Source organism: Aspergillus versicolor (genome assembly GCF_001890125.1).
Source record: "Aspergillus versicolor CBS 583.65 unplaced genomic scaffold ASPVEscaffold_1, whole genome shotgun sequence".
In the NCBI taxonomy this organism is placed as follows: Eukaryota; Fungi; Ascomycota; class Eurotiomycetes; order Eurotiales; family Aspergillaceae; genus Aspergillus; species Aspergillus versicolor.
This window is the reverse complement of record NW_024467524.1, coordinates 4,125,603-4,151,975: the sequence shown is the minus strand read 5'-3', so window position 1 is coordinate 4,151,975 and position 26,373 is coordinate 4,125,603. Positions and strand designations below refer to the sequence as shown.

The 26,373-nt window shown below is 51.0% G+C and overlaps 12 protein-coding genes across 12 annotated transcripts; 7 read left to right on the top strand and 5 right to left on the bottom strand.

Annotated features, from left to right (window-relative positions):
* Window positions 1-237: 237 nt before the first annotated feature.
* ASPVEDRAFT_288823 (uncharacterized protein) lies at window positions 238-2,901 on the bottom strand. The gene is made up of 8 exons (XM_040810165.1): window positions 2,350-2,901; window positions 2,265-2,293; window positions 2,170-2,209; window positions 1,813-2,110; window positions 1,645-1,758; window positions 1,272-1,597; window positions 835-1,221; window positions 238-785 (listed from the first exon to the last, which is right to left on the bottom strand). The coding sequence occupies exons 1-8, from the start codon at window positions 2,596-2,598 to the stop codon at window positions 429-431; spliced, it is 1,800 nt and encodes a 599-aa protein (XP_040663130.1). The 5' UTR covers window positions 2,599-2,901; the 3' UTR covers window positions 238-428.
* Window positions 2,902-3,302: 401 nt separating this feature from the next.
* On the top strand, window positions 3,303-5,821 carry ASPVEDRAFT_184014 (uncharacterized protein; the record flags this gene model as incomplete). The annotated part of the gene is made up of 7 exons (XM_040808919.1): window positions 3,303-3,395; window positions 3,447-3,559; window positions 3,618-3,765; window positions 3,832-3,919; window positions 3,972-4,379; window positions 4,451-4,541; window positions 4,585-5,821. The coding sequence occupies 7 exons, from the start codon at window positions 3,303-3,305 to the stop codon at window positions 5,600-5,602; spliced, it is 1,959 nt and encodes a 652-aa protein (XP_040663129.1). The 3' UTR covers window positions 5,603-5,821.
* Window positions 5,822-6,076: 255 nt separating this feature from the next.
* On the top strand, window positions 6,077-6,982 carry ASPVEDRAFT_24327 (60S ribosomal protein uL1; the record flags this gene model as incomplete). Its single annotated transcript, XM_040809662.1, has 4 exons — window positions 6,077-6,095; window positions 6,166-6,343; window positions 6,460-6,653; window positions 6,720-6,982. 4 exons carry the CDS (start codon window positions 6,077-6,079, stop codon window positions 6,980-6,982), a joined length of 654 nt encoding a protein of 217 aa, XP_040663128.1.
* Window positions 6,983-7,063: 81 nt separating this feature from the next.
* Window positions 7,064-8,688, bottom strand: ASPVEDRAFT_36771 (uncharacterized protein). Its single transcript, XM_040811291.1, has one exon. The coding sequence runs from the start codon at window positions 8,492-8,494 to the stop codon at window positions 7,235-7,237; it is 1,260 nt and encodes a 419-aa protein (XP_040663127.1). The 5' UTR covers window positions 8,495-8,688; the 3' UTR covers window positions 7,064-7,234.
* Window positions 8,689-8,863: 175 nt separating this feature from the next.
* ASPVEDRAFT_79088 (putative proline-rich, actin-associated protein Vrp1) lies at window positions 8,864-10,278 on the top strand (the record flags this gene model as incomplete). Its single annotated transcript, XM_040816647.1, has 2 exons — window positions 8,864-8,980; window positions 9,040-10,278. The coding sequence occupies 2 exons, from the start codon at window positions 8,864-8,866 to the stop codon at window positions 10,276-10,278; spliced, it is 1,356 nt and encodes a 451-aa protein (XP_040663126.1).
* Window positions 10,279-10,858: 580 nt separating this feature from the next.
* On the top strand, window positions 10,859-11,221 carry ASPVEDRAFT_49383 (U6 snRNA-associated Sm-like protein LSm8; the record flags this gene model as incomplete). The annotated part of the gene is made up of 2 exons (XM_040814155.1): window positions 10,859-10,883; window positions 10,950-11,221. 2 exons carry the CDS (start codon window positions 10,859-10,861, stop codon window positions 11,219-11,221), a joined length of 297 nt encoding a protein of 98 aa, XP_040663125.1.
* Window positions 11,222-12,566: 1,345 nt separating this feature from the next.
* ASPVEDRAFT_122696 (uncharacterized protein) lies at window positions 12,567-13,766 on the top strand (the record flags this gene model as incomplete). The annotated part of the gene is made up of 1 exon (XM_040806011.1): window positions 12,567-13,766. The coding sequence occupies one exon, from the start codon at window positions 12,567-12,569 to the stop codon at window positions 13,764-13,766; it is 1,200 nt and encodes a 399-aa protein (XP_040663124.1).
* Window positions 13,767-14,904: 1,138 nt separating this feature from the next.
* Window positions 14,905-16,182, bottom strand: ASPVEDRAFT_121927 (protein ERV29; the record flags this gene model as incomplete). Its single annotated transcript, XM_040805931.1, has 5 exons — window positions 14,905-14,977; window positions 15,033-15,097; window positions 15,160-15,653; window positions 15,778-15,890; window positions 16,016-16,182. The coding sequence occupies 5 exons, from the start codon at window positions 16,180-16,182 to the stop codon at window positions 14,905-14,907; spliced, it is 912 nt and encodes a 303-aa protein (XP_040663123.1).
* A 1,235-nt stretch (window positions 16,183-17,417) lies between these two features.
* On the bottom strand, window positions 17,418-18,611 carry ASPVEDRAFT_24321 (uncharacterized protein; the record flags this gene model as incomplete). Its single annotated transcript, XM_040809660.1, has 1 exon — window positions 17,418-18,611. The coding sequence occupies one exon, from the start codon at window positions 18,609-18,611 to the stop codon at window positions 17,418-17,420; it is 1,194 nt and encodes a 397-aa protein (XP_040663122.1).
* Window positions 18,468-19,705, bottom strand: ASPVEDRAFT_36767 (uncharacterized protein). Its single transcript, XM_040811289.1, has 2 exons — window positions 18,685-19,705; window positions 18,468-18,618 (listed from the first exon to the last, which is right to left on the bottom strand). Exon 1 carries the CDS (start codon window positions 19,414-19,416, stop codon window positions 18,925-18,927), a length of 492 nt encoding a protein of 163 aa, XP_040663121.1. The 5' UTR covers window positions 19,417-19,705; the 3' UTR covers window positions 18,468-18,618; window positions 18,685-18,924.
* A 585-nt stretch (window positions 19,706-20,290) lies between these two features.
* On the top strand, window positions 20,291-21,842 carry ASPVEDRAFT_49379 (putative nucleoside hydrolase; the record flags this gene model as incomplete). Its single annotated transcript, XM_040814154.1, has 6 exons — window positions 20,291-20,329; window positions 20,403-20,506; window positions 20,557-20,726; window positions 20,783-20,817; window positions 20,872-21,168; window positions 21,219-21,842. The coding sequence occupies 6 exons, from the start codon at window positions 20,291-20,293 to the stop codon at window positions 21,840-21,842; spliced, it is 1,269 nt and encodes a 422-aa protein (XP_040663120.1).
* Window positions 21,843-23,843: 2,001 nt separating this feature from the next.
* Window positions 23,844-25,050, top strand: ASPVEDRAFT_79082 (uncharacterized protein; the record flags this gene model as incomplete). Its single annotated transcript, XM_040816646.1, has 2 exons — window positions 23,844-24,404; window positions 24,466-25,050. 2 exons carry the CDS (start codon window positions 23,844-23,846, stop codon window positions 25,048-25,050), a joined length of 1,146 nt encoding a protein of 381 aa, XP_040663119.1.
* Between the last annotated feature and the right edge of the window lie 1,323 nt (window positions 25,051-26,373).

The following is a 26,373-nucleotide window of genomic DNA, read 5'->3' as shown; positions in this document are numbered from 1 at the left end:
CACTGGCCTGCCTGCGTCTCTGTCTCGTGCTCGAGACCATCACATAAGCAATGCTGATTGCGTCAACCATGGCCCACTCGGCTGCTTCATCCCCAGCTGAACCATCCACAACAACCCTAATATGAAGGGCCAGGAACCTGGTCTATGTTGCAGTAGCATTGTATGGAGAACAATGCATTGTCGATAAGGTACTGCTTCAAGGTTATCCACGGGCATCCGCAATCACGTGACGAGCTGCCATACTACCAGCCGCTCAATACTAGGACTGAAAAAAATGGAACAAATGGAATGCAATTCGCTACCATGCCTGACGCCAGGATGCCAAAAAAAATACGTGTCTATCTCGTGAATATACAATTTGCGTCATAAGGCCTGTACTGTTGCCTTGAATCCTGTGGAATGCTACCTGGTTTTTCCAGGCTGCCAGCTCAATGTCCATGCAAGTGGCCTGGGTCTGCTGGTATATCTTCCTGGCCTAAGAACCTGTTCCTAGACTTCCGGAAGAACGTCCGGAACATCGACCGATAGATAGTCTGTCCCTCGACAGTGTCGCTAACATACCCGAAGAGCACGAGCATCACGACCGACAGGAACATGATCACGGCAAACGATACCCAGTACTGGACCTGGTTGTAGACTCCTTTGACGCCCTCGAGTTCGGTCGAGAAGTAAGCTGTCATTAAGCTCACGGGGAGAAACAATATTGTCACCTTGGCCAGCAGGATCGTTATCCTGGTTAGTTTCTCAACCGCCTGAGAGTCCTTCAGAGCGATCAAGTTGAAGTTCTGTTTCTATCAGCATCAACCCGTTAGAGCAGAGAGCACCTTAACGTACAAGAAAAGTAAGCGACTCTTTTTCTGTCAAACAACTATCTATCTCTGAAAGACAGTAGAGCTTGATGCGGTCAAGCAGTCTCTCAAACCTCGCGACAGCAGGAGCGCTTAGGCGGACGCCAACAGAATTCTCCTGTGTGCCTGATGCACTAAAACTGCCCTGCATTGTCATTGTCCGCTGGATATCGGTATCGGTGAAGGTTTGGCCAAACGGCAGCCTAGACTGGTTTGAGCGTGCCTCGTCGTGAAGCAGACGCTGCCTCTGAAGAATACGTGTCATGATAAGCTCATAACTTTGATACAGGCGCTTGAGCACCGCAAGTTGTCTACCCAGCCAGTGCAGCTGATCTATCAGGCCAACTACCGGTTTGTTCAACATGCTGCTCCTCTGTACACAGATTAGTAGCTAGTTATTTCGCCAATGGAGGGGATCAGTACCAAGCTATCAAGATTAACCCCATATGTATGCTCCCGCTTCGCGACGAGCGCATAGCTCGAAACCCAGTCGTCGAATATATAATAAAAAAGAAGACTCGCGCCGTCCTCCTGTTTGATGCTTGCATACTCCAGGCCAGAATCGTGAAACGGCCGCACTCTAATGGTAACCAGGGAGTCATTTTCAGACGTTGCAGAGTGCTGTTTCGATACCCCTGCAAATATTAATTGTATATTTCTGCGGCTAACCGCTGTTACCGCTTTCATTTCTCGCTCTGATGCTGTTGTCTTTCCTGGGTAAGGATTCTCTTGGATGGAGAGAACGGTTCCTGGTTGTGTCAGTATCAATACATGATAGCTTATGCATGCAACGTACCATCATCAAACAGTATGAGCCACGACCATAGTCGCCTCCCATCTGGAAGTCCCTTTCCATTGGGCATCTCAAGTTTTGGTACATAGTAAAGAGAGTTATAGCCAATGCAAGTATCTAGCTATGTCAGTGCGCCCGTCCACTCAAGCGCAAGCAAGTCATATCACATACATCTAGGGCCATAATCGGTAGAGCAAAAATGCCATATCTGATCCACGACATGACCAAACGTAATCCCTCTAAACGATGCAGCAGCATGGACCTCTTCGGAGCTCGGCAACGGTTTCAAGGCAGTACCGTCTTCCAGATCTTCGTCCACATTGGTGCGTGCTAGTTTAGGACTACTTCTTGATTGGAAGCTTCTCCTTGCAGGTTGGGCAGGGGTGGTGGGTTTTGATGGTCGGGTTACTGGATCGGTGCACATTAGCCCTTGCAGGCGCTCGGAGACACCGTAGTAGCTGGTGATGGCCTGATTATTCAGTCAGCTGCGTTGTTATCCAGGATCGGGCTTGGATTGGCATGCCAGACCTTGATCAGGTCTTTTTGTTCTTCTGGGGCCCATATATTTCTAAATAATTTGGTCAGTGGAATGAGCTATGTATATGGAGTGCGATATTACTTACATCCATCGCGTTCCAAAACACCTCGACCTCTATACGAATATCAGCTATTGTTCCCTATAACAAAGACTTATCTCTGACCACGTACATTATGAGTAAGCAATGCAGTAAGGTCTTGCGTCTCCAAGTCCACAGCACACCAAGCGTCCTCGTTACCAAAATCCAGTACAAAGTTCCTGGTCTCGGCGTCACGTAGTAATGCGAGACTATCCCGGAAATGCGAAGACTCGTCAATATTGTGGAAGCCCTCGCTGATACTAGGATTATTTGGAAAACTGGAATAGTATTCCTGTGCTGTCATCAAGCTCCGCACAGGCGAGCTTGGCGCTTCGGACATGGTGTTGCTGGAAGTCAATAAATAAAGCGTAGCTATGAATTGCCTTGGTACGTAAAACGCTCAATATGCAACAAAGAATCTAACATCGGAAGCACTGATATAATGAAAGAGAGCGAAATATTGATAGATTAAAGCTTGGAGGATTGATGTTGGGATCAATCTGCAGACAATCAGCTGTCACGGGCGATGACCGGGTCAGTTGAGCGCTTAGGCGCTGAGGCTGGCAGGCTACACAGGGTATTTCTTGCCGCCAGTCCGTCTAATGCTTGTTTCTCGTCCCTTCACACGACCCGACCCGCCATGGACTTTCCTGCAGCAGCTGCAGAACAGTAAACAACGAAAATTCAAGGACAAATGGACCATCATCCCTGAGTCGTGGTTTCAGATCACTTTCTTAACTGTAGCCAGTAGGCCGGAGGGGCTGCGTCCCCCACATCGATGAGACCAGGGCGGTTAACATGATCCATGAATTACACTCGTTATGTGATAGTTACTGAATTTGCAGTATTTAGATCCTTCAACCTTACAATGTTTGTTGACTTGAAAAGAATAGAGAGCGCCCAGCGGATCAGGTACAGGTCACATGCAGGACCTTAAAGCGGCGGGATGACGCAGAGGGCGGCGAGCCAGAACGACAAATCAACGATCCTCAACACAACTTCATATGGAAACGTCGACTCGGAAATCCTCGGACTGGCTCCAAAATGGCTGCCCGGGACGGGTCTAAAAGGGTCCCTGTTCGCTCTGCAACTGCGTGCACTGAATGCCAACGCCGAAAGCAAAAGGCGAGTGAATCAGTCTTCAAGCCGCTGGCTAAATATATCTTGGTCTAATATTTGACGGAGCAGTGCAATCGGACATGGCCATGTAATCACTGCCAGGCAAGGAAAATAGCACACCAATGTAAATTCATCCCGAAAAAGGCTGTAAGGGCGGCCAACTCAGTGGCCAACGACAAAAGGTTCGCATAGACTCTATTTCTCAAGAAATACGTTAACCTCAGGCGGATAATTACTCAGAACGCTGGAGGGCCACCAAATACATATTGAAGACCCAAAACAGGAGCTTCTAAATGATGATGGCATTATATCTGCTAACAATGATGATTTCCGATCCCTCGGGTATCTACCCGATACCCAAAGTGTGCCGGATAACGGCACTCAAGAGGTAGAGCCATGTGCTATTCATCTACTTGGATTAAACAAGCTAACCGTGGCCTTCTCATATGAAAAGCCAGCCGCGATCTCACTAGATAGTCGAGCCAGTCTTTCTAGCGAGATGAAGAACGCCCTACATGCCATCCCCTCAAAACCTTACACAGGTACAAGCTTTCTTGCAAATCATTTATTTAGATAGCGCTTACACTTGGTTAGATATCCTCGTTGACCATTACCTCGATAACACAAATTACCAGTACTATGCTCTCTACCCACCGGCTTTTATGCAGGACTATAATTCCTGGTGGTCAGGGAGAGCAATTGATTTGCAACCTACTCCAGAGTTTACATGCTTGTTGCTCCGACTCTGCGCATGTTCTATTTCCTCCCTCGACGAAGAAACCCGCCAAAAACTGGAATCAGAGCTAGGGCAACCTGCCGACAGCCTCTCAACACTATACCATAACACAGCAAAGCAACTAAGCAATACAATCGGCCCTGGTAAGGGTGGATTGATGCAGGTGCAACAATTATTCTTAACTGCCCAGTGGTTTAAAACTGAAGCATTATTTGTAGAGTCATGGCATGCCTTGGGTGCCGCTATTCACGAGGCACAAGAGCTAGGTATCTATTAATTTTTCTTCGTCTCTTCTACATTGTACACGGGAGGTTTGCTAATATGCCTTCCCGAAAAGGCATGCATAGAAGTTCTTCGGGTCCAAGGTTCTCTGGCTTTGACCGTGAAATGAGAAGGCGGCTTTGGTTCATACTGTTTGCCTGGGATTGGTATGTTTTCCCCTCTCTTATCAGACCTCCCTAACACGTCAAGGCAAATGTCTTTATTACTATCCCGCCCGTTTATAATCAACAGCAGTTGCTGTACGTTCGAACTACCCGATATGCGGTTGGAGACAGTGGACTTTCAGCCCGAAACTCCTTCCCCAATTACCCACATGGTTCTTCAATGTCAGCTTGGCCTGTCAATATCAGAATTACCGGGAGTAATGGGTGGTGTCCTATCATCAACTCAAGCAATGAATGTCCAGCAAGAGACAGAGAAATGGTTCAAATCATTCCCTCCAGCATATTCCATTTCAAACCCCGATACCCGATTGGACGAAACTCATGGATTCATAAAACTGCAACGCTTCCAACTACATGTCATAGGATATATGATGATGCTGATGCCCCTAAAGCAATGTCTAACAAAACATATCAACCCGGATAGCTCCAGCATAGAAAAGGGTCTACAAACAACTGCAGTCGAAAACGCACTAAAGCTGCTTGAAGCTTGCAACGACCTACTAAAACACATACTACCCCTGAACGCAAAATTCCATTTTGTTCCTTTCCTCATGTTTGACACAGCCGCACTATTATGCTCCGCCATCGTACACGATGAAAACAAAACCCTTCCACAGCGAGACAGGATACTCGATGCGATCCCGAAAACGCTTGCCGAGCTAGGACGACTATCAGGGCGTGCCAAAACTGGGATGATCTGCTACACAGCTTTGAAGAAGCTTGTCGCCTGCCTTCCATTGGTGCCAAAAGAAGCTGCGGCTTTTACAGGCTCCACGGCTCCTGAGAGCTCAATCGAAGCGCCTCCTACTTTGTCAGATATACCGGGCATCCCAGACCCTTTACCCGGTGATACTACGACACTATCGCCGGGAAATATGTTTAACGACGAGCTTCTTGCCCCCACGTCTCGAGATTTTCTCCCCTCAGACCCGATAAATGGGTATAGCGCATTCACAGATCTGTCACAGGTAGATCTGGGCGAGCTGGGTCAGATTTGGGACTGGGAAGGCCTTGACATTAATTTTCCGAATGTGTCATTTTAAGAGTCATCGATCCTGTTGGCAAATAATAATGAATGTTGTTATTGCTGGCTTGATGTCTAGACAGCGTTCGTCTCATGAAACATCGAGCTTTATGGCACGATGGGTACATATCTCGTCCGAGAGTCTAGACTTCTTTGCTCAAATCTGGGTATATATCACATGCCCGATATGATTATTATCATATGAGTATTTAATAATGAAAATAATTTACCTCGGGCCATGATTGCAGGCTGAAACTCGAAAGAAAAAAAGGTAACTAAACAGCGAGGCCAAGACCAGTGGATGAGTCATCCAGATTTGATTAGGGCACAGCTAGGCCCAACGTAGTTTAGCGGGCCATGGCACCCACAAGCGGAGTCCGGATTTTCAGAGCCACCATCGACCGCCCACGACCTCTTTTTCTTCGTCAACATTCAGCGCAGAGCCACACCATAAGGATTTTGAAAGAGGTTCTTTTGGAAGACTGTCAGCACCATGTCTAAGATCACAGTCGGTATGTTGGATACTTTTCACACGCACCACTCCGAACACCTTGACTAACTGAAATTTCTTTTCCTTTACAGCCGGAGTGCGCCAGAATGTCGAGCAACTGCTCAACTACTCTCACAATGAGAAGAAGAGAAACTTCCTCGAGACCGTCGAGCTTCAGATCGGTCTGAAGAACTACGACCCCCAGCGTGACAAGCGTTTCTCGGGTACCATCAAGCTCCCCACCGTCCCTCGCCCCGGCATGTCCATCTGGTACGTCGCTCGCATACCCCAGGAAGGATGAATAAAAAAAAAAATCGAAGAAAACGAAGGAAAATTCGATGAAGACGCCATTCTAGGAACAAGTAGCTGACCAGGTGATAATACAGTGTTCTTGGTGACCAGCACGATCTTGACCGTGCCAAGCACCACGGCATCGACGCCATGTCCGCTGATGACCTCAAGAAGCTGAACAAGAACAAGAAGCTCATCAAGAAGCTTGCCCGCAAGTACGATGCCTTCCTCGCTTCCGACGGTCTCATCAAGCAGATCCCCCGTCTCTTGGGTCCCGGTCTCTCCAAGGGTATGTCCCCCCTCTGTCCTTCATGGCCCCCCGCCTTCTGGTATAATATACTAATAACCAATACAGCTGGTAAATTCCCCACCCCCGTCTCCCACAACGAGGACATGGCCGTCAAGGTCAACGACGTCAAGTCCACCATCAAGTTCCAGCTTAAGAAGGTTCTCTGCCTCGGTGTTGCCGTTGGCAACGTCGGCATGACCCAGGACGAGCTCGTCGCCAACATCATGCTTGCCATCAACTACCTTGTCTCTCTCCTCAAGAAGGGCTGGCAGAACGTTGGCTCCCTTGTCATCAAGGCTACCATGTCTCCTCCCCGCCGTGTCTACTAGAGACTTTCTTTTCTTCTTAACTGGAGAGAAGTGGGGTTGGTAAAAAAACAAGGGAAAAAAGTTAAAGGATTTAGGTGTGACGTGGGATTATGTATGCTTTAGCTAGCTGAAATGTAACTCGCTGGTTGCTCCTAATATTTGTTTCTTCGTAAAAACGTATCCTCAAAGTATTGTGGTAGGTATATTACACTCTAATTCGACCTTTGCAACTAGTATTATGAACATGTATAGTGGTACACAGACAGGATAGATTTATTGCATGCCCTCCATCAAGTCCGTCTTATCGAGAATCATCCCCCTCATTCCGATAAACTCCCGTAGAGTATCCCATTCCTCGCCCTCTTCCTCTCCCCGCATATAAACATCCTTAAAACCCCAGGCAATCGAAACCTTATCCAAAGCCGCTCGCTCTTCTTCCCGCAGCCAACGCTGTCGTAAAGGAATACCCGGCATCCAAACAACACGCTCCATATGGTCGTTCGCTGTAACAATAGCTAAGACCCCAACGGATGAAGTCCCGCCGACGTAAGCAAGAGTGGCAGCAAACGCAATGGCCGTAGCCGTGCTCGGCTCCATTGTGTTCTGGAAACTGGCGGCCCATGATGCCGCGACGTAACAGCCGAGAGGCGTCGTTGCGAGAACGCCGAGGGGAGCAGCAGCCCGTTTGAAAAACTTTGCTCGGTGGAATGCGGGGGTGCAGAAAGAATTATCGATTATTGCGAGTACGAGACCGAGGTCTCGCTGCTCAATTGCGACGTCGATGGCCATGTTGGCGAGGTCGGCTGGGATAGCACTGTTGATATTTTTCGGGTTGGGTGGGAGGTATTTGATGGGTGAGCTGTTCTCCTCGGGGATTGGTTTGTTGGCGTAGAGGTGGAAGATCTCCGGAAGGTGCTGCGGTCGCTTGAGCAGCGTATGGATCTTGACGTAGGAGTTCAATGCTTCTGGAGATATGAAGACTTTCTCATCTGTTAGGAGTTCGTGAACAATGCGGCAGAGTGTGTCTGCTGCCGGGTGGGATATCTGCGCGTTGCGTGTTGGTTGGGATCCCTTCTTGCCATTCTTTTCTTCTAGGTGGAGTAGCGATGTAATTTCGCTGTCTGTATTCGTAGAGGATCGGTTCGGCTGCACAATTGTTTCTGCAATATCGAGGCATTTCTGTAGGAGTTCTACAACTCCGCTGTTTGAGGGAACGGTTTGCGAGTTTCGAAGTTCTGCAGAACCGGCTTGGACCTCACGCAGAGCTGTACTGAGGTCGGGTAAATTCATCGACCCAGTCTCGGTCGAGACATGCCTTCGTAGCGGCAGCAGTGGTCTCGAGGGAGTCCCCAAGCCCTTCTTTGTGAGACATTGTCCGATTTGAGGCCGGCGGGTGGCCTTGGTTGCCGACGCATACGATCGGGTGGGCTGAGGGCGAGAACGGACGGCTGGCGACCCAGATAATTGGCATAATTGGCAAATAAGCGCTTCAGACTTCGAAGCCCTCTGATTTCTCAACGCAATTCCCTTCATTGCAACGGTGTGGCCTAAATCCCCAGTCGCAAATCAATGTTCAACAGCGAGTGGAGAAGGATTGGGCGCAACAGCCGCCCTGGACGAGCGACAAGGCGGAATATTACTGCCGCCTACAGAGGGCACCGCCACCCGCTCTCTATCCAGCCCTCCATCGTCATCTCCTTTCCTCTTCAACACGCTCGTCTGCTTGCTTTCTTTATATCTTCTCGCCTGTTTGGAAGGTTTGGGACGGATTAAATTCTGTGTCCTTTTACTGAGAGCTCTGCACTCCACATGCTCGAGTCCTCCATAATATCCACTTTCCTTTGCCGTCCTTGGGCTTCAACACCACAGCATTACCGGTACTATCTCTACTGACCACGCATAATGCCTCCTCCTCCTCCTCCACCTCCGCCGCCACCGCCCCCTGGTGGAGGTGCGCCTCCCCCTCCCCCTCCAGCAGGAAATTTACCCTCGAGACCACCAGGTGGTGGAAAAGATAGGGTAAGCTTTTATGATATATCCAACCTGCCACTCGGATCAGACCGCTGATGCCTTACTAGGGCGCCCTACTCTCAGATATCTCAAAAGGCACGAAACTGAAAAAGGCCGTTACAAATGATAGGTCAGCACCACAGGTAGGCGGAGGCGTCAAATCATCTGGTGGTGGTCCTCCGCTCGGCTCCGCGCCTCCTGTTCCTGGAATGTCGAAGCCCCCCAGTGGGCTTGCTCCTCCAGTTCCCCCTGGGCAGGGCGCAAATCGGTTACGGAGTAACAGTGACACGGGACCTGGAAGTGATAGCGGTCCTACTGCTGCCCCGGCGGCCCCCCAATTGGCCGGACTTTTTGCCGGAGGCATGCCCAAGCTTCGCAGTCGAGGAGGTGTAGATACTGGCGCCAACAAAGAAGCTTCCCCATACCTATCAGATTCGGAAACTTCGCGGCCGCCCAAGCCGCCTGTCGGATCAGCCCCAAAGATCCCCGCAAATCGACCTCCACCTCCACCTTCTACAGAAGCACCCCCAGCTCCGCCTGTCAATCCGTTGGTTGCGAACCTCAAGAAACCTCCTCCACGACCAGCCTCAAGGCCATCTTCAGTTATATCGAATATCTCGGCAAAATCACCGCCGCCATTACCAGGTTCATCGAAACCGCCAGTATCGTTGCGGAAGCCTTCAGCCCCTGCTCCTCCTCCCCCTCCTTCCGCCAGTCCATCCGCACCCCCTCCCCCACCTCCTGCAGCGGCCGCACCTCGTCCACCTCCACCTCCGCCAGCACCAGCTCGGTCCACTCCACCACCCCCTCCATCAGCCCCTGCTCCGCCGCCAGTTCCCCCGAACGGCCCCCCCTCGGCATCATTGGCGGTTCAAGCTGCGCGGAATGCCCTTGGCCATAGCCATCAAACTCCGTCAGCTCCCCCACCGCCTCCACCAGTATCAGCTCCGTCAGCGCCACCTCCCCCTCCTCCGCCTTCTGCACCTCCCACTGCACCCCCGTCTATTCCTCCTTCCGCACCGCCAAGCGAGCCAGCATCGCGGCCGTACTCATACGAATCTAGCAACATACCAGACCGTTCCAGTCTGGCAGCCAGTGCCTACACGCTCTCCAACGGCGGTCCGTCGCCAGGGTCAAGCGCTACAAGCCTAGGTCCGCACGGGATGACCCGGGTTGAAGATAACCGGTTTAAATTCCAAAATGAGGGACTTCTGCCCAAGCCACGTCCATTTGTCGGGGGAATGAAGCGTTACCGCGCCGGAAGAGGAAGTAGTGTACCGTTAGATCTCAGCGCATTAGGTGGCTAGCTGAGGCTATTAGCAATTGAGACTTGTAGCTTTGAATATTATAGCTTGGCCCAGAAGATGGGACCAAAACCAAGCCAACCATTTCGCATTGTAAGCATAGAGAAATTGAAACGTAATATACAACACCTTCTGGAGTATAAACTCCACTTGGCGAATGGATGCTGCATCACAGATCGCAGGTCACGTGACCCTATGTATCGTAGCTTTTGGATCCGGCGGCTTTCGAGCCTCGGAGAGCTCAGGAGCATCCACATCAACAGCCTTTCTGCATACCTTCACCAAGACGACTACCTACAAACCACCTACACTGTATTATTAACTGGCCGAACGCAATTAGTTTGTTTCACGGACACGGGAACCGAGCACCCAATACCATTGCAGAGACGCGCCGAGAGTGATCTTTCCAGTCGACAAACGGGTGAAGAAGCTTCGATATACGGAACTAGATTCTTTTTCGAACCCTTAAAATTCTGAAGTTGAAGTATTGCGCTGTTTGTACAGCTTTGCTCAACTAATTTGCCTACGCCCTGTTGCTATACTCCTTTTCATCCCCCGCCTCCTCAGCCTCCAACTTCTCACCATGTCAATCAACGCCTACATAAATAGTGAGTCTCGCTGCATGCACATATTCCGTCAAGTATGGATGCTAATGCAGCTATTCCTCGTGTTAGAAAAAGTTTTAATCCTCACCGTCGACGGACGGACTCTCCTCGGAACGCTTCTCTCGACAGACCAACTCACAAACCTGGTGCTCCTGGACACAATAGAGCGAATCATCCGAACGCCCGACGACCCCGAACCAAGCTCGCAGATTGAACACGGTCTTTATCTAATCCGAGGTGATAATGTGGTAGTATGCGGAGAAGTGGACGAGGCAATTGACCGAGACATCGACTGGGCCAAGGTAAAAGGAGAGGTGGTACGCGGGACGAAGAATGCATGATGATGGGATTCTACCGATCAGCGATACGAAGTTTTACTCTGCGAGCAAAAGGGGTATTTGTCAATTCTGTGCGGGCAATTGGAGTGACCGCAGCGCGATCTATAGGCTATGATGGACCAAGCGGCTTCTACTCCTCGTTTCGTGGGATGGCGCGCTGGCTTGTGCTTGATCTCATGAGGACGGAGATGCACGGATAATTGTTTGTCGCTTGGCTTGAGTTCGACTCTTGAGGCCCGTCTGTGGGGGCGCCATATGGTGGCTGGGTCTCTGGTTATAGAGTGCATGCATCGACAAGTTTGCACCCGGGCATTGAGAAGTGGGAGATATACTCAGTGTCTGAGCTTGATTGGGTCATAAAGGGGCCTAGTAAAAAATAGATTAGCAGGCAGCGACAGATTACTTTTGTATAGTTTTACTCCGGCCCCAACGGGTGGGGATATAATGAAAGACACGTTTATGTGCTGAAGCACAAGGCATGAATGGAGCGCATTAGCCATATTTCGGGAGACGGTGCTGTCCAAATTAACCAATAGAGAATTCACTGATTATTCCAAGGCAATTTGAACAGTAATGAGGGGTTGGTTGCGTAGTGAGGTTTTAATGGAGCGCGATGACGACTGTTTCATGCTAGCCAAGGCTTGTCTCATAGCGCGATGTGTTGGCGCTGTGCATAGGCAGCGCAATAAATAGCATTCCCCCAAAGCAGCACTCTGAACAGCTTCAACAACCACGCTTTAGCAATTCCCAGTCTGAGTGACAGCCCCTGTCAAGTCCAGAACCAAACACGCAGTGATCAACGGCTTGACAGCACCGGGCCAAGGAACGGCCCCGCCGCGGTTGGCTCGATCCGGCGTAGATTAACTGTAACAAACGGGCTGGCTCCATATTATTGCCTCCCCTGACTTCAACGCCGCTGCCCTGAGCTCTGAACTCTGAACTTCCTTCCTCTCCTCCCTCCAACCCCCACGACGCTTGCTTGCGTCTGCCTTTCCTTTTGCCCTCCTGCAGCCCCTCCGCTCCTTCCACTTCCTTGTCTTTTTCCATCGCTCTCCGTCTCGCCTCTATTTTTCGAGCCGCCGCAAGGTCGCTGGTCGATCTTACAATAATTGCTCGCCATCTACCCCCTCGGGCTCGATTTCGCCCTCATTCTCTCTGCGACTCTCCTGCGGTCTTCGATTCCCTGACACAGCTGCCCTTCATGTGGTTCTCGATCGCTTTGACTACAGATTTCGGCCTTCGTGTTACGGCATTACTGGGTAAATCCCACTTCGCGTCGTCCGACTACTAGATTATTTCGGTTATCGTCTCGCTTTACCGTGTTGAGGGTCTGGGGACGTTGCACAGCATGTGGCTTTTCCGAGGCGCTCAGTCCGCCGTTTTTTACTACGTCACCTGCACTCCCTGCGCCGAAGCCGCCGACCGTCGAAAGCGCAAGAAGGAAGCTATCCGTGCCCGGTCACTGAGGGAAAAGGAGCAGAGCGAGACAGTTGTCACAGACCAGCCCCGGCCTTTCCTCCAGCCAACCGCCTTCAGTACAAATCCAGGATGGGCGGAAGAACTTGCTCTAGGACCAGGACCGCCACCCAGGAGAAGAGGTGTTCATCGGGCTGCTACACATCATCGGGTTGATAGCTGGGATACGGGAGCATATTCTGGCCAGGACGATGAACAGGATGCCGCGCTCACGCCGTCTCAAAGGATAAGCAAGATGGGTTCCAAGCACATTGGTGATCGCTGGAACCGTATGATGCGGTATCAACGTGAGGACGAACCGCTATGGGGCGAGGATGTCGAGGTCAAGGGTTCGTCGGTTGGAATCTCCGGCCAGGGTAAGGCGGATTCTCGGACTTCTAGCAAATACCATATCCCTCGCGTGCCGCCGGTCAACGATCTCCATCCACCCATCGTCAGCGGGCCGAAAAGTAGGGCCGAAACGCGATGGATGCTTCAGCCTCCGCCCAGCGCCAAGGTTATGTCTGGAAAGGAGCGGAGCAGTCGCACAGCAGGTCCACCCGTCGATTACGCCAGTATGCGAATGGACAGCGACAAGTCAGCATCGCGGCGTAGCGTCCATACTCATGCGCTCCCACCTTTAGCAACCGAACTCGTCACCGAATCCCCCGAATCCTCACCCGCCTCCCCTGTCCGCTCCGCTAAAACACCAAAACCAGCCGAGCAAGACCTCCCCCGTCCACCATCACCTGCCTTCTATGCCTATGGGAGGGACGAGTCTCGTTTCGTCATATCATCACCTATCTATTCGGCGTCTGATTCTTGTTCCACTCTTTCCTCAGGTGCTGAGACAGACGAATCGCCCAGGAACTCATTTCACTCGCCCGATACGCCTGTATCGCGGCCCATGTCCAAAGACGCCAACACTAGCCTCGAAGCTTCACGTCCTGCGATTTCGAGGGCTCTGACCTCAATACATAAGGGCGACCACAAAAACGTTCATATGCTGCATCTTGAGATCCAAGAATCCAATGATCTCGCGGTAGGCCAAGTCGAGCGAGTACGCCCATGGCGGTGGAGCATGGAGTTCTAAGGCCGAGATGAAGCTGTACTTTTCGCCATGATATCTCCATTGTCCTCATAGTGCGTTGGCTAATTATTCTTGGTTTTTACCTTGGGCTTTTTACCTTGGGCGGCCTTGTATCCTGGTGGGCGGCCTTCTGATTTATTCCCTTATTCCTACCATCACCTGTGCGTATGTATTCGCAGCGCGCTGCAATTTCGTTTGGAAAAAATTTATACGGCAGGACCAGTATAAACTGAACGAATTAAAAGCAGGCATAATAGATCGCGCATCCTACACTCCTTCCGTTTTGCATATTTCCCTTGCAGAGTACATCGAATTCACTTTTGTTCCCATTATCTCTGTCGCATGACATATCACTCTTTAATCCGTTTCCTGTTTCAATTCCTACACCGTTGTCATCGAGTACCTACTTTTTTTTACTCCAAAATCCGCTTTGCATGTCCAGCGTTGTTGTTTGTTTATTACTTCGAAGCAACCTTTTTGTATCTAGCATTTTTATATTCTGCAGGATTAAAAAAAGCTTAACTCTGAATCCGATATCCATAATTTAGACTTTTAAATAAACTAAACAAGTACGTAGTGGATAGAAATGTTGCTTTATATCCCGTTCATGTCGGGCAGAGTGAAGGGATATATATATACTGTTCTAAAATATATTTCGCTGTACATACCCCATAATAGTTAACATTTAACTAAGTGAATTCTGCATGTCTGAATATGATTTTGATTCCGATTTCAATTTTTTCATGTATCAATGAGCATAGCATGGCTGACACTAATGTAATTGTATAGTATTTACGTCTCCTCTACTCCCTTTACTCTGTAAACTTCCATTTCAACGTGATGTGTATGGTACGTGAGGTAGTAAAGTGAAGAAAAAAAAAGAAGTAGAAGCTCGTTTGAAATCAATCAATCAATCACTCAGTCAGCCAGCGGAAGGATCTGCTTTTATAAGATAAGACCAAATTTCCAAGAGTAAAAACGGTTGGTTTTCATATAAGATAAGATAAGATTTGCTTTGTTTGCTGTGCGTATCATAGTGCGGATCGGACAGATCATGTCGGGTGGATCCAAAGAGTAAAGGTGTAACCCACTCTGCGCTGCATGCATGTCTTGCCCAATGGGCATTTTCGGGTTGGTTTGTTTAGTAAACCTTCTTCTTCTCGTCCATACTTAGCTGGCCAGGGCCCATGTTCACCAGAAGCAGCAGTCCTCCACTGGATACAGTTAGCTGGAGTTCCACGAGGGTTATATTTTCAAAGTGGCACTTACACAATAGAAAGGATCTGGAAGAAGTCGTACTTGGCGAAATCCTTGTGAGGGTGGTGAGGGTGCAGCTAGCGCGTTGTCAGTTTAAATTCCATGGAAAATGTAAACAAAGCGTGGGTGGGGTATATACCGTCCAGAAGTTGTTGACAAGAATGTTGAAAACGCTCAGCAGGAGCACAAGAAGAATTGCGCTGAACTTGGCCTTGAAACCAACAATGACCATAACGCAGGCGACGAAGCCGAACAGGCTGACAATGACTCTCCACAAGCTCCACTGACCAGAGAAAACAAAGCCAACGAAGAGGAAGATGAGCAGGACGCGACCAGCAAACTGGACGTACATCTTGCGGTCCTTCTCATCTAGCTGCGGCAACCCGGCGGGCACGAACTTCTTGCGAACCCAAGAGTCGGAGAGGACCATGAGTAGACCACCAACAACACTCAGATTGCGAAGGAAAAAGTTGAGGTCGAAAATAAGCCCATATCCAAGACCCTGAACAACAACAACACCTAGAAGACCAGCGACAGCGATCTCCGCATGTTTACGGCCAATAACGAGAACAGAGCACACAGTCATAGCTACAACGTTGAGAATGAGGAAAGCATGCGTGATACCCCATGGAACTGCCAAGGAAAAAGAGTCAGATTGCGCTCATTGTTTCCCTTTCATGGGCAGCAGGTCGCATAGAGGAGTAACGGGCAAAGTCGGGGTAAGATGAAAGAGGTATAGACAGGGCCGTTTGCTTACTCTTCCGGTAATCGCTCAAGTAAAGAAGCTGATCGCTCCATTGTGTGAGAATCCGCAAGCTGTCCTCAAGGAAAGTGACCACGATCAAGAAACGACCAACTGCGGGCAGGTACCTGCGGAGAAAGACACGCTGTCAGTAGAGCTCTTAAAAAAAAAGTGACGCCATGCGGCACAGTATTCAACTCCGTCGGAGTTGGCGAGGAGCTCAAGGGATGAATCCAGGTTCCAAAACACTTACGGCTTGATAGGATCCGAAACGGTGTCCAGCCAATCTTCAATCTTGCTTGTTTGTTCACGAATGGCATCCAAGGGGCTTGGGTCGTCGGTTGCAGCTGCGGTTCCGGGGCCGCCAAAGGGGTTCTGGTGGCCAAGGTTATAGCCTGCAGTGCCACGAATATGCGCCATGGCAGCGGTGTTTCGGTGGTGCGCGGGAGCACAAGATCAATCGAGGACGATGGCGTGGAAGGGAGGGGAAGCGCGACAAGTGTCCAAACAAGGAGGAAGCGAGAATGCAATTGACGGGGAAGCACCAAAGACGCAGGTGCCGGAGGATAAGTCAAGGAGTGAAGGAGGAGGGAAAGGAAAACGGAAGGGATACGGAGGTAATTGAGATGTCAATAGAGGGAGGATGTTGAATAGTTGTCTCTTACTGTCGCCCACTCCGCCTCCGAGGCCCGTGACTGCGCACTAAGACACTTTCAGGCCACGATGACCAGAACGCGGCGCTAGTCCTGTTTGGGCCGTGGCTGCCAGGCTTGGATTCCCCAGTGACGCCATTCGTCGATCGTCAATTCCGCACTTTCTGCAGTCTTCACGGCGCTGGTAATTCTCCAGATGCTGGCATTGGCCGTGGCAGCCGTAATGGCCCCGAAGCTGGAGGCTGTGAGCTGGTGGCTATGTTGGTCTGGTACTTAGACTCGGGGCCTGACAGATTTGAGACGCTGGCACAGCCCTGCAGCTGAGTTATTCAATAAACCCCACCGTCCCATGTAAGGTACGCGATGATCATCGTTCCCGATCTCAACAGTCAACATAATAATCCTGCCCTCGCGTCGGACGGGACTCTCGGTAGAGTTCATGTGCCAATAACCTTGCTTAAGAAACTAAGAAGCAGCAGGATGTGCCGATTCAGAGTTGAAATATAATAAACCCCCCAAAGCTTTATTGCAGTGTCTGAACTAACAGTAGAAAATTTAGAATACACAAAATCAGAAGAAAAGCCCCGTTTTCTCTCTGGTACAGGCTGAAACCAGGAGAGAACACATCAATTCAGATAGAAGGTATGTCGGCAATAATAAAAGGAGGAACAAAAAAGAAATTTGGGCAAAACAAGGTGGAGAGAATACATGGCTCTGGTGTGAAGGCCTTTTTTTTTTTGTGCGGTGGTTCGGTGCTTTTCTTTGCTTTTCTTTCTTGAGCTTTTGCGTGGCTTATCGATTTTGGAGTTCCTTTCTCTCTTCGCTGAAGCTATTGCTGAAGCAGACCATGTCGCCATATGTGTGGCTTTTGGTATAATGATGCAACCGAACGCCGGAACCAAAAATAATAAGTACAGTCCCTGGTGAGAATACTCCAATTTTTTGAGGAGTTGTGTCCCTAAATGGGTGATATATTTCATCTCAGACGGATGATCAGAATATTTATGCGGCCCAGTCGGAGTCAAGAGGGTGTCCCTTCTTGTCGGACCGAAGAACGTCAGGGAGGTAAGTCGGGGTCACCTTCACCTTACGCTCAACAGGGGCGGGAGCGGGAGCAGCGGGGGCTGGCTGGCTCTCAGACGCACTGGCTTCACTTTCGTCGGTCTTTCCGCCCTTCTTCTTGGGCTTCTTGGTGCCAACTGTGGTCCACGCGTCATCGCCGGCGCCGAGAAGGCGCATCTGCTCCTCCTCGGAGGGAAGTCCCTGGTTCCATTGCTGGGAGGTACCAGCGGACTTGGTGGAAGTCGAGCTGGGCTCAAATGTGTCCAGCAAGTCAACCTTTGCGGCTTGCTGAGGCTGGGAAGTACCGTTCGAAGGCTTAGGCGCCTCCTTTGTTTGCCAGGCATTGGTCTGAGGAGCAGCCGCCGGCTTGGCAGCAGCCTCGCGACGCTCAGCCTCGCGGGCAGTGTGAAGCTGCTTCTCGAGAAGCTTGCGACGCTCTTCCTCAGCAGCCTGGACTTCCTGCTTCCGGGCTTCGTTCTTTAGTCGCTGTTGGCGCTGCTTCTTGGTCTCCACTTCCTTGAAGTTCTGGGCCTTCTTCTTTTTCTGGGTGTTCGAGTCCACGGAGCCAGTAACCCGGAGAACTGATGCTCCAGGAGCAGGGGCCTCAAGCATATCGGAGACGTAGCCGGCGGCAGTGGGGTTAACCTGAGGAGAGCCAGTGGAGGAGAGGTCATCATCAGCGTCGGCGCCGGTAGTCGACGACGTTCTGGTGGAAACACGAGAAGTGGAGCGCTCATCATTGCTGGGTTCGAGCTGACGAGAAGCGGCCTTCTTGTTCTTCTTCTTCTGGTTCTTGCTTTCGCCGCCAGCGAACTGAGAGGACGAGGTGCCGTTCTTCACAGCGGCAAATCGCTTCGCCATCTCCTTCTGGTCAATTTCCTCATCTGCAACGTCATCTTCAGGGGCATTGACCTCAAAGGTGGGCTTCTCGCTAGCCGGAGCGGTAGGGGCGGATGTAGGTTCTGGGGATTTCTTCGCCTTCCGTTTTTGTTTTTTCACCGGGGCCGCGGGCTCTGTCTTCTCTATGATGGGCTTTACAGAGCTCTTAGGTTTGACATTCGATTCCTTGTAGTAATATCCTAGGCTACCAGCGACAACGAGCACAATGGCCCAGCTGATATATGGGTTCATCATCGTTAATCTAGCAATGACGAGATTGTCAGCTGCGGATTTCAGAAAAAGTGTTGCAGGGACCGCAGAAACACACCAATTCTCAATTGAACTAGATTCAGCGTAAGAGAGTCGTGACAATTGGGCGATGGAGATAGGTTAAATCCGGTTGGGGTGTGTTTTGCTACCGGGGGGGACACAAATGTGCGGCAGCAGCGTTGCGGAAACAAGTAGAGGGAGGAGGCACGAGACTCAGCGAGGTTTGCTGAGGTAGGAGCGGTAGAAGCGATCTCTCGCGAGTTTTCGAGTCAGTCTCTAGGCATCGGGTTGCCGAAGGTTACGCGAGCAGGAGTTGTTGGGGGACAAAGGGGTTAAAGGCGGATGCGGATAATTGCGCTGAAAGGCCAGATTGCCACACGGAAGTCCGACGCGACAGTAGTGCAGCTGCAGCTATCCTTGTAGGCCGAGAACACAGCAGCACCGGATGTGTTCCGCAAATTATAAAATCGGATCCAACGAGATTGAGTCGATTGTCAGTGCTTGAAGGGAGCGGTTGAGGTTGCGCCTTGAGTCTAGGCAACACGTTGCGGCAAAAGAACCGGCGCGTCACCGAAGGAGCATCGGGGAAGCTAGCACAATCGGGGGTCGGATCGACGGATTGCTGCGGAGGTAGAAAGAAAGGATCAGGAGACAGCAGATGGGAGGAAGATGAGATTGAGGCTCGAGGTCTGGAAGGGGCGTCTGCTGGTTTTAAGGAGAGGAATGAGAAAAGGAGAGGGGGGAATTGTGAAGAGGACACGGTGCGATCTGGGCGAGACTCCGACTCCATACACAGTAAAACTCCCCTGTTGATTTCCCATTAATTACCGGTGGGATGGACTAGCATTCACCGCTCCAATCGTTTTGCGCACTTTGGCAGCTCCACATAATTAAGTGACAACTATGTATTTCAGCGAGATGCTGGGGGACTAATGTTGTTTACTTGATCCTCCGTAGGGAGTCCTCCTACTGTAGAACACTCCTCATCTCTGAGGTATCAGCAACACTGTTTCAAATTGTTTATAGAACGAGTGCCCTCAATTCCCTCCAATGAAGCTGCCTCGTCAACAAATGGATGGGATCGCTTGAATGACAGGAATTGCGGGGAAGATCTTCCAGACTGCGATGGCCACAGCGGCATTTCCATCCCTGTCAACTTTAGATTAATACACATTACTGGCGAGATTAATGCGTGCATACTTCGGGTGAATTAACCTTCACTGCCATCGGGAGGGAAAACCCCTATTGGCCTCTGCTCCGATAAACATGTGAGCGCGCTGTTCACTCAGGATAGTCTTTTAAGGACCGTGCTGGGAATCCATGCTCATGAGTGTATAATGATTTATCCTGTGGAGATCGGACCAAAGTACATGGTACTACTAGAGATGGACGAAGTCAGGTTCATATTTCTGTTGATGGATTGATACACAACAGCCATGATTGTGACATTGAAAGCACGTGTTTTGTTATGTTTCATTGTATGTTCCAGTTACCAAGTATTTCCATAAACATCGCGAGTTGGAGAGAAACAGATGATGTGGACCTGGCAAGAAAGGCCGCCAAGACATCCCACCTTCTCCCCTCTCTCTTCTCCATCCGAGTCTCTTATCTCGAGATACTCTGGTATTCATTGAACCACATTTTTAGACAGCTACAGTCGCAAAATGACACCCAAGAAGAAGCTTATCATCGATACTGATCCGGTATGCACTTGCATGTTTCGCCACGTGCTCGGCACTGCCCATTTGGTTAGACCTCCGCTAAGAGATATCACAGGGAATCGATGATATCCTCGCTCTTCTGCTGGCGTTTTCTGGGAAGTCCGAGGATGTCGAAGTCCTTCTTGTCTCCTTGACATTCGGTAATGTCGAGGTAAAGAGGTATGTCAAACCCAGGCTGTTTACGACCACTCGCCTAAGTGCCCATGCAGCTGCCTACGCAATGTTGTCTCCATGTTCCACATCCTGGAGAAAGAGATGCAGTGGCGTCGCGAGCAGGGTAAACCCGAGGGCTTTGACACATTGCGCGCCCATCCACCACTTGTCGCTCTCGGGGCGGAGGATCCCTTGGATGACCAGAAGATGCTCGCAGACTACTTCCGTGAGTTTCGCCACTTACATGTCTCAACTCTAGTACCCTGTAGCTGACTTTTGAAGATGGAATCGACGGACTGGGTGGGATCCACGGCAGCGTACGTGTAGCCAAAAAATTTCCACGCCCCCGCAGCTTTACTGACATAGTGCAGCATCCCCATTTGACTCCCAGAGAGGCCTGGGAGCATCTTTTCGACCCAACCCATGAGCCTGTCGAACTGAAGCCCGTACCTACGGGTACTCCAGCTCACCAATCATTCATCCCCTCAAAGCGCCCTGCCCACGAGGAGATGCTTCGCGTTCTGCGCGAGAATGATCCGGACACAGTTACCATCGTGGCCGTCGGGCCTCTCACCAACCTGGCTTTAGCTTCCGCCGCCGATCCAGAGACGTTCCTCCGGGCCAAGGAAGTTGTGGTTATGGGAGGAGCCGTGCATGAGCCTGGAAATGTGAGAATAGCTCCGTTTACCTTTTATTTTGCTCAACTAACAAGAGCCAGGTGACGCCGGTTGCCGAATTCAATGCGTACGCGGACGCATTCGCCGCCGCACGGGTCTACGCCCTCACTTCCCCTTCTCCCAAGAGTACCTTGCCAATCTGCAAGAGCCTGCTAGACCTCCCGCCAAACCTCAGCGGACAGCTCACCCTCCGTCTATTCCCGCTGGACATCACATTAAAGCACGGCATCAACCGCGGTCAATTCCGGAAAGCAACCACCCCGCTGGTAGAGGCTGGCTCGCCACTAGCTGAATGGGTCAAGGCCTTCATGGCGCACACATTCGCAACCCTGGAAAGACTGCACGCGAACCAAACAGGCGACGCGGCGGAACTCAGCCTGCACGACCCCGTTTGCGTATGGTACGCGCTGACCGCTGAAGATGAGGGGTGGAAGCCAGCTGAGAACTCACCTGAGGACATTCGGGTGGAGACGACGGGCCAGTGGACGCGGGGAGCGTGCATCATTGATCGGCGAGACAGGCACCCCATTGATGGGGACGAGGAGAGCTCGAGCGACCATGGGTTGTGGTTGAGCAAGAGGGCTGGAAACAGGATCTGGAGGATGGATAAGTCCCCGGCGGAAAGTAACTTTGGCGAGGTTCTGCTCGAGCGGCTCTTTACTTAGGTTGTGGCTGTCCCGCGGGTTATGTGATGCGTCGGATGATCGGATCTCTCATTGTGGACGCAAGGGGGTGTGCATTGGATATGCGGATTGGGTGTGCGGTGTCTAGAAATATGCCTTATGTTTATGGATAGACATAGAGACGCCGTGATATGCTCATTTAAGAAACAATGCACCTTGATAGATTCACACCCCTTTTTTGAAGAATGTAGTTGTTGATCACCAGTACGTACTCAGGGATGGTTAAACTTAATAGCGCTTTCTCGGAACCTGCCAAGTATCTAGACTCTTATGTGGTGTAGATGCCCTACCTAAGCATCCTTACAAATACTTCATACTTCTACTGAAGTCCCACTTACCTTGCAATTGAGACACTATATAAGGTGAGTTAGTGATACATCGTTCCCGAAAGTGATCTGGGTGGTTGTTTGGCTCAGCCTCGGATTAGTTTCTTCGGTGTGGAATCAGGACCAATATATGCAATGATAACCAGAAGATCATTGAGTTACAAAAGATTATACGTTTTCGGCTGAGCATTGATGTGGGTGGCCCGAAGACTTCCGGGATCATTGAGGAAAGCATGTCTGATTCTCGAGGCGCCGAGATAGCAGATCATCTTCGGGTCTTATCAGAGCCAGATGCAACGTCATTTATTGAGTTCTGAATGGAGACGAATAAATGGATAGGCTCTTTGTTGGTAGTTCTGATCTCGTGCTGACGGGTCACCCTTTCAATGATTTCCGCTGATAGCACACATCACAGGCAGCATGGTTACAGTAGCATCTTGCCCGCGGCTGGAATTGAGATCACCTCCTGGATCAGCTTTGGGGAATCAATTGATGATCCGTCTGAAGGTTTCGCAGAGACTATAATCTAAGACAATGTTGGAGACGTATCATTCCCATAACCATTTAGCAGCGCCGAATTGGGGAAGAGCTGGAGGGAAGAGCTGGAGAGGGAAGTCTTTGAGTGCCTAGCTGACGCACACGAACACTCAGCCAGCACATCCCGGGGAGGAAAAGCCTCACACGAGATCGGGATGATACCCCGGGCCCCATAGTGAGGGCACGGTAAGCATAATGAGCGGGATCCGGCGTAGTCCAATTAGACGTGGAGATTCAGCATGCGTGCCCTCGCAATGACCAGAAGGGCAATTGCAGCAAAAGACCTTCCGATCGGAGCCATGCCGGGACAGTTACTCTCCAGCTTCGCCATGCCAGAAACCATGTGAAGGCACAAGCTGGTATACCAATCAGTGAGAGATGTTCGCCAGCATGCTCTGGATCCCTCCGTTTTCACCCATGGCGACAACAGAGGAGAGATACCACCCCCGCAAGCGACAGGAGGTTCAAGCAAGGGACACCGGACCGCCGACCCATGAGAATGATGCACCGGGGCACGAGCAGCGAGAGCATCGACGAGTTGGCGGAGGGCAAGCGGTCTCGTGCTTCGTCCGGCCAGCTGCCGCCAGCCAATCAGCGGGCGGGCAGCAACCGCGTGGGCGCTCCCAAGCACGCGACACCAACTGACGACCTCACTTGCAAGAGCTTCCTGAAACCCACCTGCTATCGTCGCCCTCCTTCGTCGATCGCTCCAATTTTCGTCGCCATGCCTGCAATCTGCTCTTATTATCATCCGCTGTACCATGGCTGCTGTGCCGTTTTCTCACGACTTTGCCACCATGTTGTTTTCGTTGCCGGAAGTATAGAACCTGTCTTCTGCCGTGCCTGAGCCTCCCGGGTTCAAGGAACTTCTCACCCCTCTTGTCGCCCTTATCTTGTCGTTCTGCTTTCGTCTGACAGGCCCTGAGCTGAGTCTTCCTTTCCCAGCGCCAAGTTGTACGACACCCAGTTGGGACCAGACGCTTCTTGTGCTACTTTGTTTCAGCCTGCCTCGCACCCCATAAGGCACTCTCCGCATTTAAGGAAGCCCAGAATATTGTCGTGCTTCTTATAGTCTCTTTTCCAGAAAATGTCACGTTCCCGTCTTCCTCCAACGCCCGCCATGTCTGGAGAGTTGATCATCAAAGATAAGGACCAGGCCATGATCGATGGCTCGGACGTCTTTGCTCTGCCCCCAGCTGCCTATAGTCCTTCGAAAGTGAATGATGCTAGCAGGAGGTCATCCAAGTCGGACCCCTCGGTATTCTTCCCTGCATCACCGACATCACCGCGACTTGATCCGGGCCGCAATGCGAACCCTCCGTCGCAGGCCGGTTTCAAGAGACCCCTCGAGGATCTAGACCTCCCTCCTCCTCCCACCCGAACCCGCAAGATCATTCAGATGAAACCAAAGACCCAGACCTCGCCGAAACCTGCTGCAGCTCCCGCAAAACCCGCTTCAAAGGGGAACACAAAGGCCCCCGCCAATAACACTTCACCGGCCGCTTCCAAAAAGAAGCAACCAAGTGCCACCAGCGCAGCAGGACGGAAGATCGCACGAAAGACGGCGCACAGCTTGATCGAGCGGCGACGGAGGTCGAAAATGAACGAGGAGTTTTCGACCCTGAAGAATATGATCCCGGCTTGTCAGGGACAGGAGATGCATAAGCTGGCCATCCTACAGGTTCGTTTCCCCATACTTACCAATGTTTCCCCGAGATTAGCCTAACTCCTTTACCATCTAGGCCAGCATTGATTATGTCAACTACCTCGAGAAATGCATTCAAGGTCTCAAAACCCCCGGTGAACACAAACCGCTGGCACCACCATCGTTACCCGCCGCTCCCCTATCACCAACATCTCCCGAGTTCCTCGGGGAGGTCCAAGGCAGCACATACTCCGCATCGGTGTCACCCGAAGTACCCCCACACAGCGTAGCCAGCACCTCTCCAATGTACTCCCCTCGAAGCGGGATCCCCTTGGCCGGCGCAACATCAGATATCCCACCGTCGATCTTGCCAAGTCCTGCGCTGGGACCAGTTCGGACCAACGAGCGCACGATGGGCCCCGGCTCCGCTTGCAGCTCCTGGGCTATTCCGTCTGCCACAACCTCGCCTGCTATCCAACCCCGCTTCTCCAACGCCTCTTCTGCCGACATGGACCATGAAGCTTCCGCCGCGCTGCTCATGCTGAACCGGGACCCTCGAGGATCAATCGACTCTGGCCATGGCGGCTCGGCAAGCTCGTCTGCCTCTCGCGAGGACGAGAGGCACAAGATTCCTGACCAGCAGCGCAAGAGGATGAGCGTGATGGATCTGTTGATTTCCTAAATTAATGATACTTTGATGATAGACACTGCCGCCGGCAGCTCAAAAAGGATTCGCGAGGCGCTCAGGGGTGGCTATCTGTTTTGTTTGTTAATATCTGGTCTGTTTCAGTTACGAATAATGAGTGGCGTTGGAACTGGTTTTGTTTTCAACGTGGTGTTTTCGATATGAATACGAGTATATTGTTTTGCGACTGTTTCCTGTGTCCGTAGTACACAAGTATCAGGGGTTTCAATAACCCAAAAACATATCCCCCTTGGATTACAATGACTTTTACCAGAATACGGTGTACAAGGATGGGCAATAAGACACCCTGCTATAGCAAGGCCAATCCCGTCCCTCCCAAGTCCATCGTCCATTCAACTCCCAGAAGCCAATCGCCACCAAACCCGACCCCCCAAAACAAACTTACCATGGAATCTTCTCGACGGAATATAAAGTTCACCCCGGCCAGAGTTCGGGATGTCTTTATCGGGATATCCTCATGGCCACTAGGGCCCTCGTGCGGGATAGTTACCTCAGGAGGTGCTAAGGAAAGGCAGGCAAGACAGTTGGTGGCCCGTGCAAGGAAGGTTCAGCTGGAATGGATAGCATATACCCCGCACGACCTCGACTACCTGGTGTCTGGTTTACGATTGTTCGAGGTGTGGTCTAGGCTTTGGATGGATTCAAAGGAATGGGTTGCAGGTGTCTGTGCGCTGGGTTTGTCTACTGATACCGACTCATAACTCAAGCCATCTCTTGATTGCGGGGATTTGGGGACGGAGCATGGCGAGTTAGAGAACGCTGAGGTGTTGTACTAAGTACACCAAACTATCTATCATGAGGGCATCGTTAAGTAGCCTGGATAGGCCATGATTTCCCGAGTGGAGGCAACCCAAAGGCCGGCCTTGGAAAATTCGGCGAAGAGATCCGAGGAGAAAGGAAAGAAATACGAAAAGTCAACCATCGGTCCATGATGACGATCATCCAGTGCCAGTGCCCTTCCGCCAAGGGCTCAGGTCGTGTGCCCTGGAATTCAACCTCAGGCTAGCAATGCACTGCTTTACCGCATTAGGATATGGATTGGCTGCGCGCAGAACGCGGCTGGCTGGCACGGCTGGAACGGTTGGGTTTACATCTTTGGGCGAATCACTGACTTGGGTTTCCTGCTGTGTCGTTTTTACTCCGGATACACTTTGTCGTTGCTGTATAGGCAGAGACAGGACAGGGCGACCTGATCTGCTGCCAAGCGGAGGGATCCACTGATGTGTTTTCTTGTTAAATGCCAATAATTGATGACATCTGCTCCTGCATTCTGAGTGAGAATGGTTGTAATAGCAGGTA

What these genes read in the sequence shown, in the direction of transcription:
- ASPVEDRAFT_288823 (XM_040810165.1), bottom strand. Translation starts at nt 2,598, where the DNA reads ATGTCCGAAGCGCCAAGCTCGCCTGTGCGGAGCTTGATGACAGCACAG. An exon ending in CTGCATTGCTTACTCATAAT is followed by an intron (nt 2,294 to 2,349) that starts GTACGTGGTCAG and finishes ATATTCGTATAG; the next exon opens with AGGTCGAGGTGTTTTGGAAC. An exon ending in GGGTTAATCTTGATAGCTTG is followed by an intron (nt 1,222 to 1,271) that starts GTACTGATCCCC and finishes ATCTGTGTACAG; the next exon opens with AGGAGCAGCATGTTGAACAA.
- ASPVEDRAFT_36771 (XM_040811291.1), bottom strand. Translation starts at nt 8,494, where the DNA reads ATGAAGGGAATTGCGTTGAGAAATCAGAGGGCTTCGAAGTCTGAAGCG.
- ASPVEDRAFT_36767 (XM_040811289.1), bottom strand. Translation starts at nt 19,416, where the DNA reads ATGGAGTCGGAGTCTCGCCCAGATCGCACCGTGTCCTCTTCACAATTC.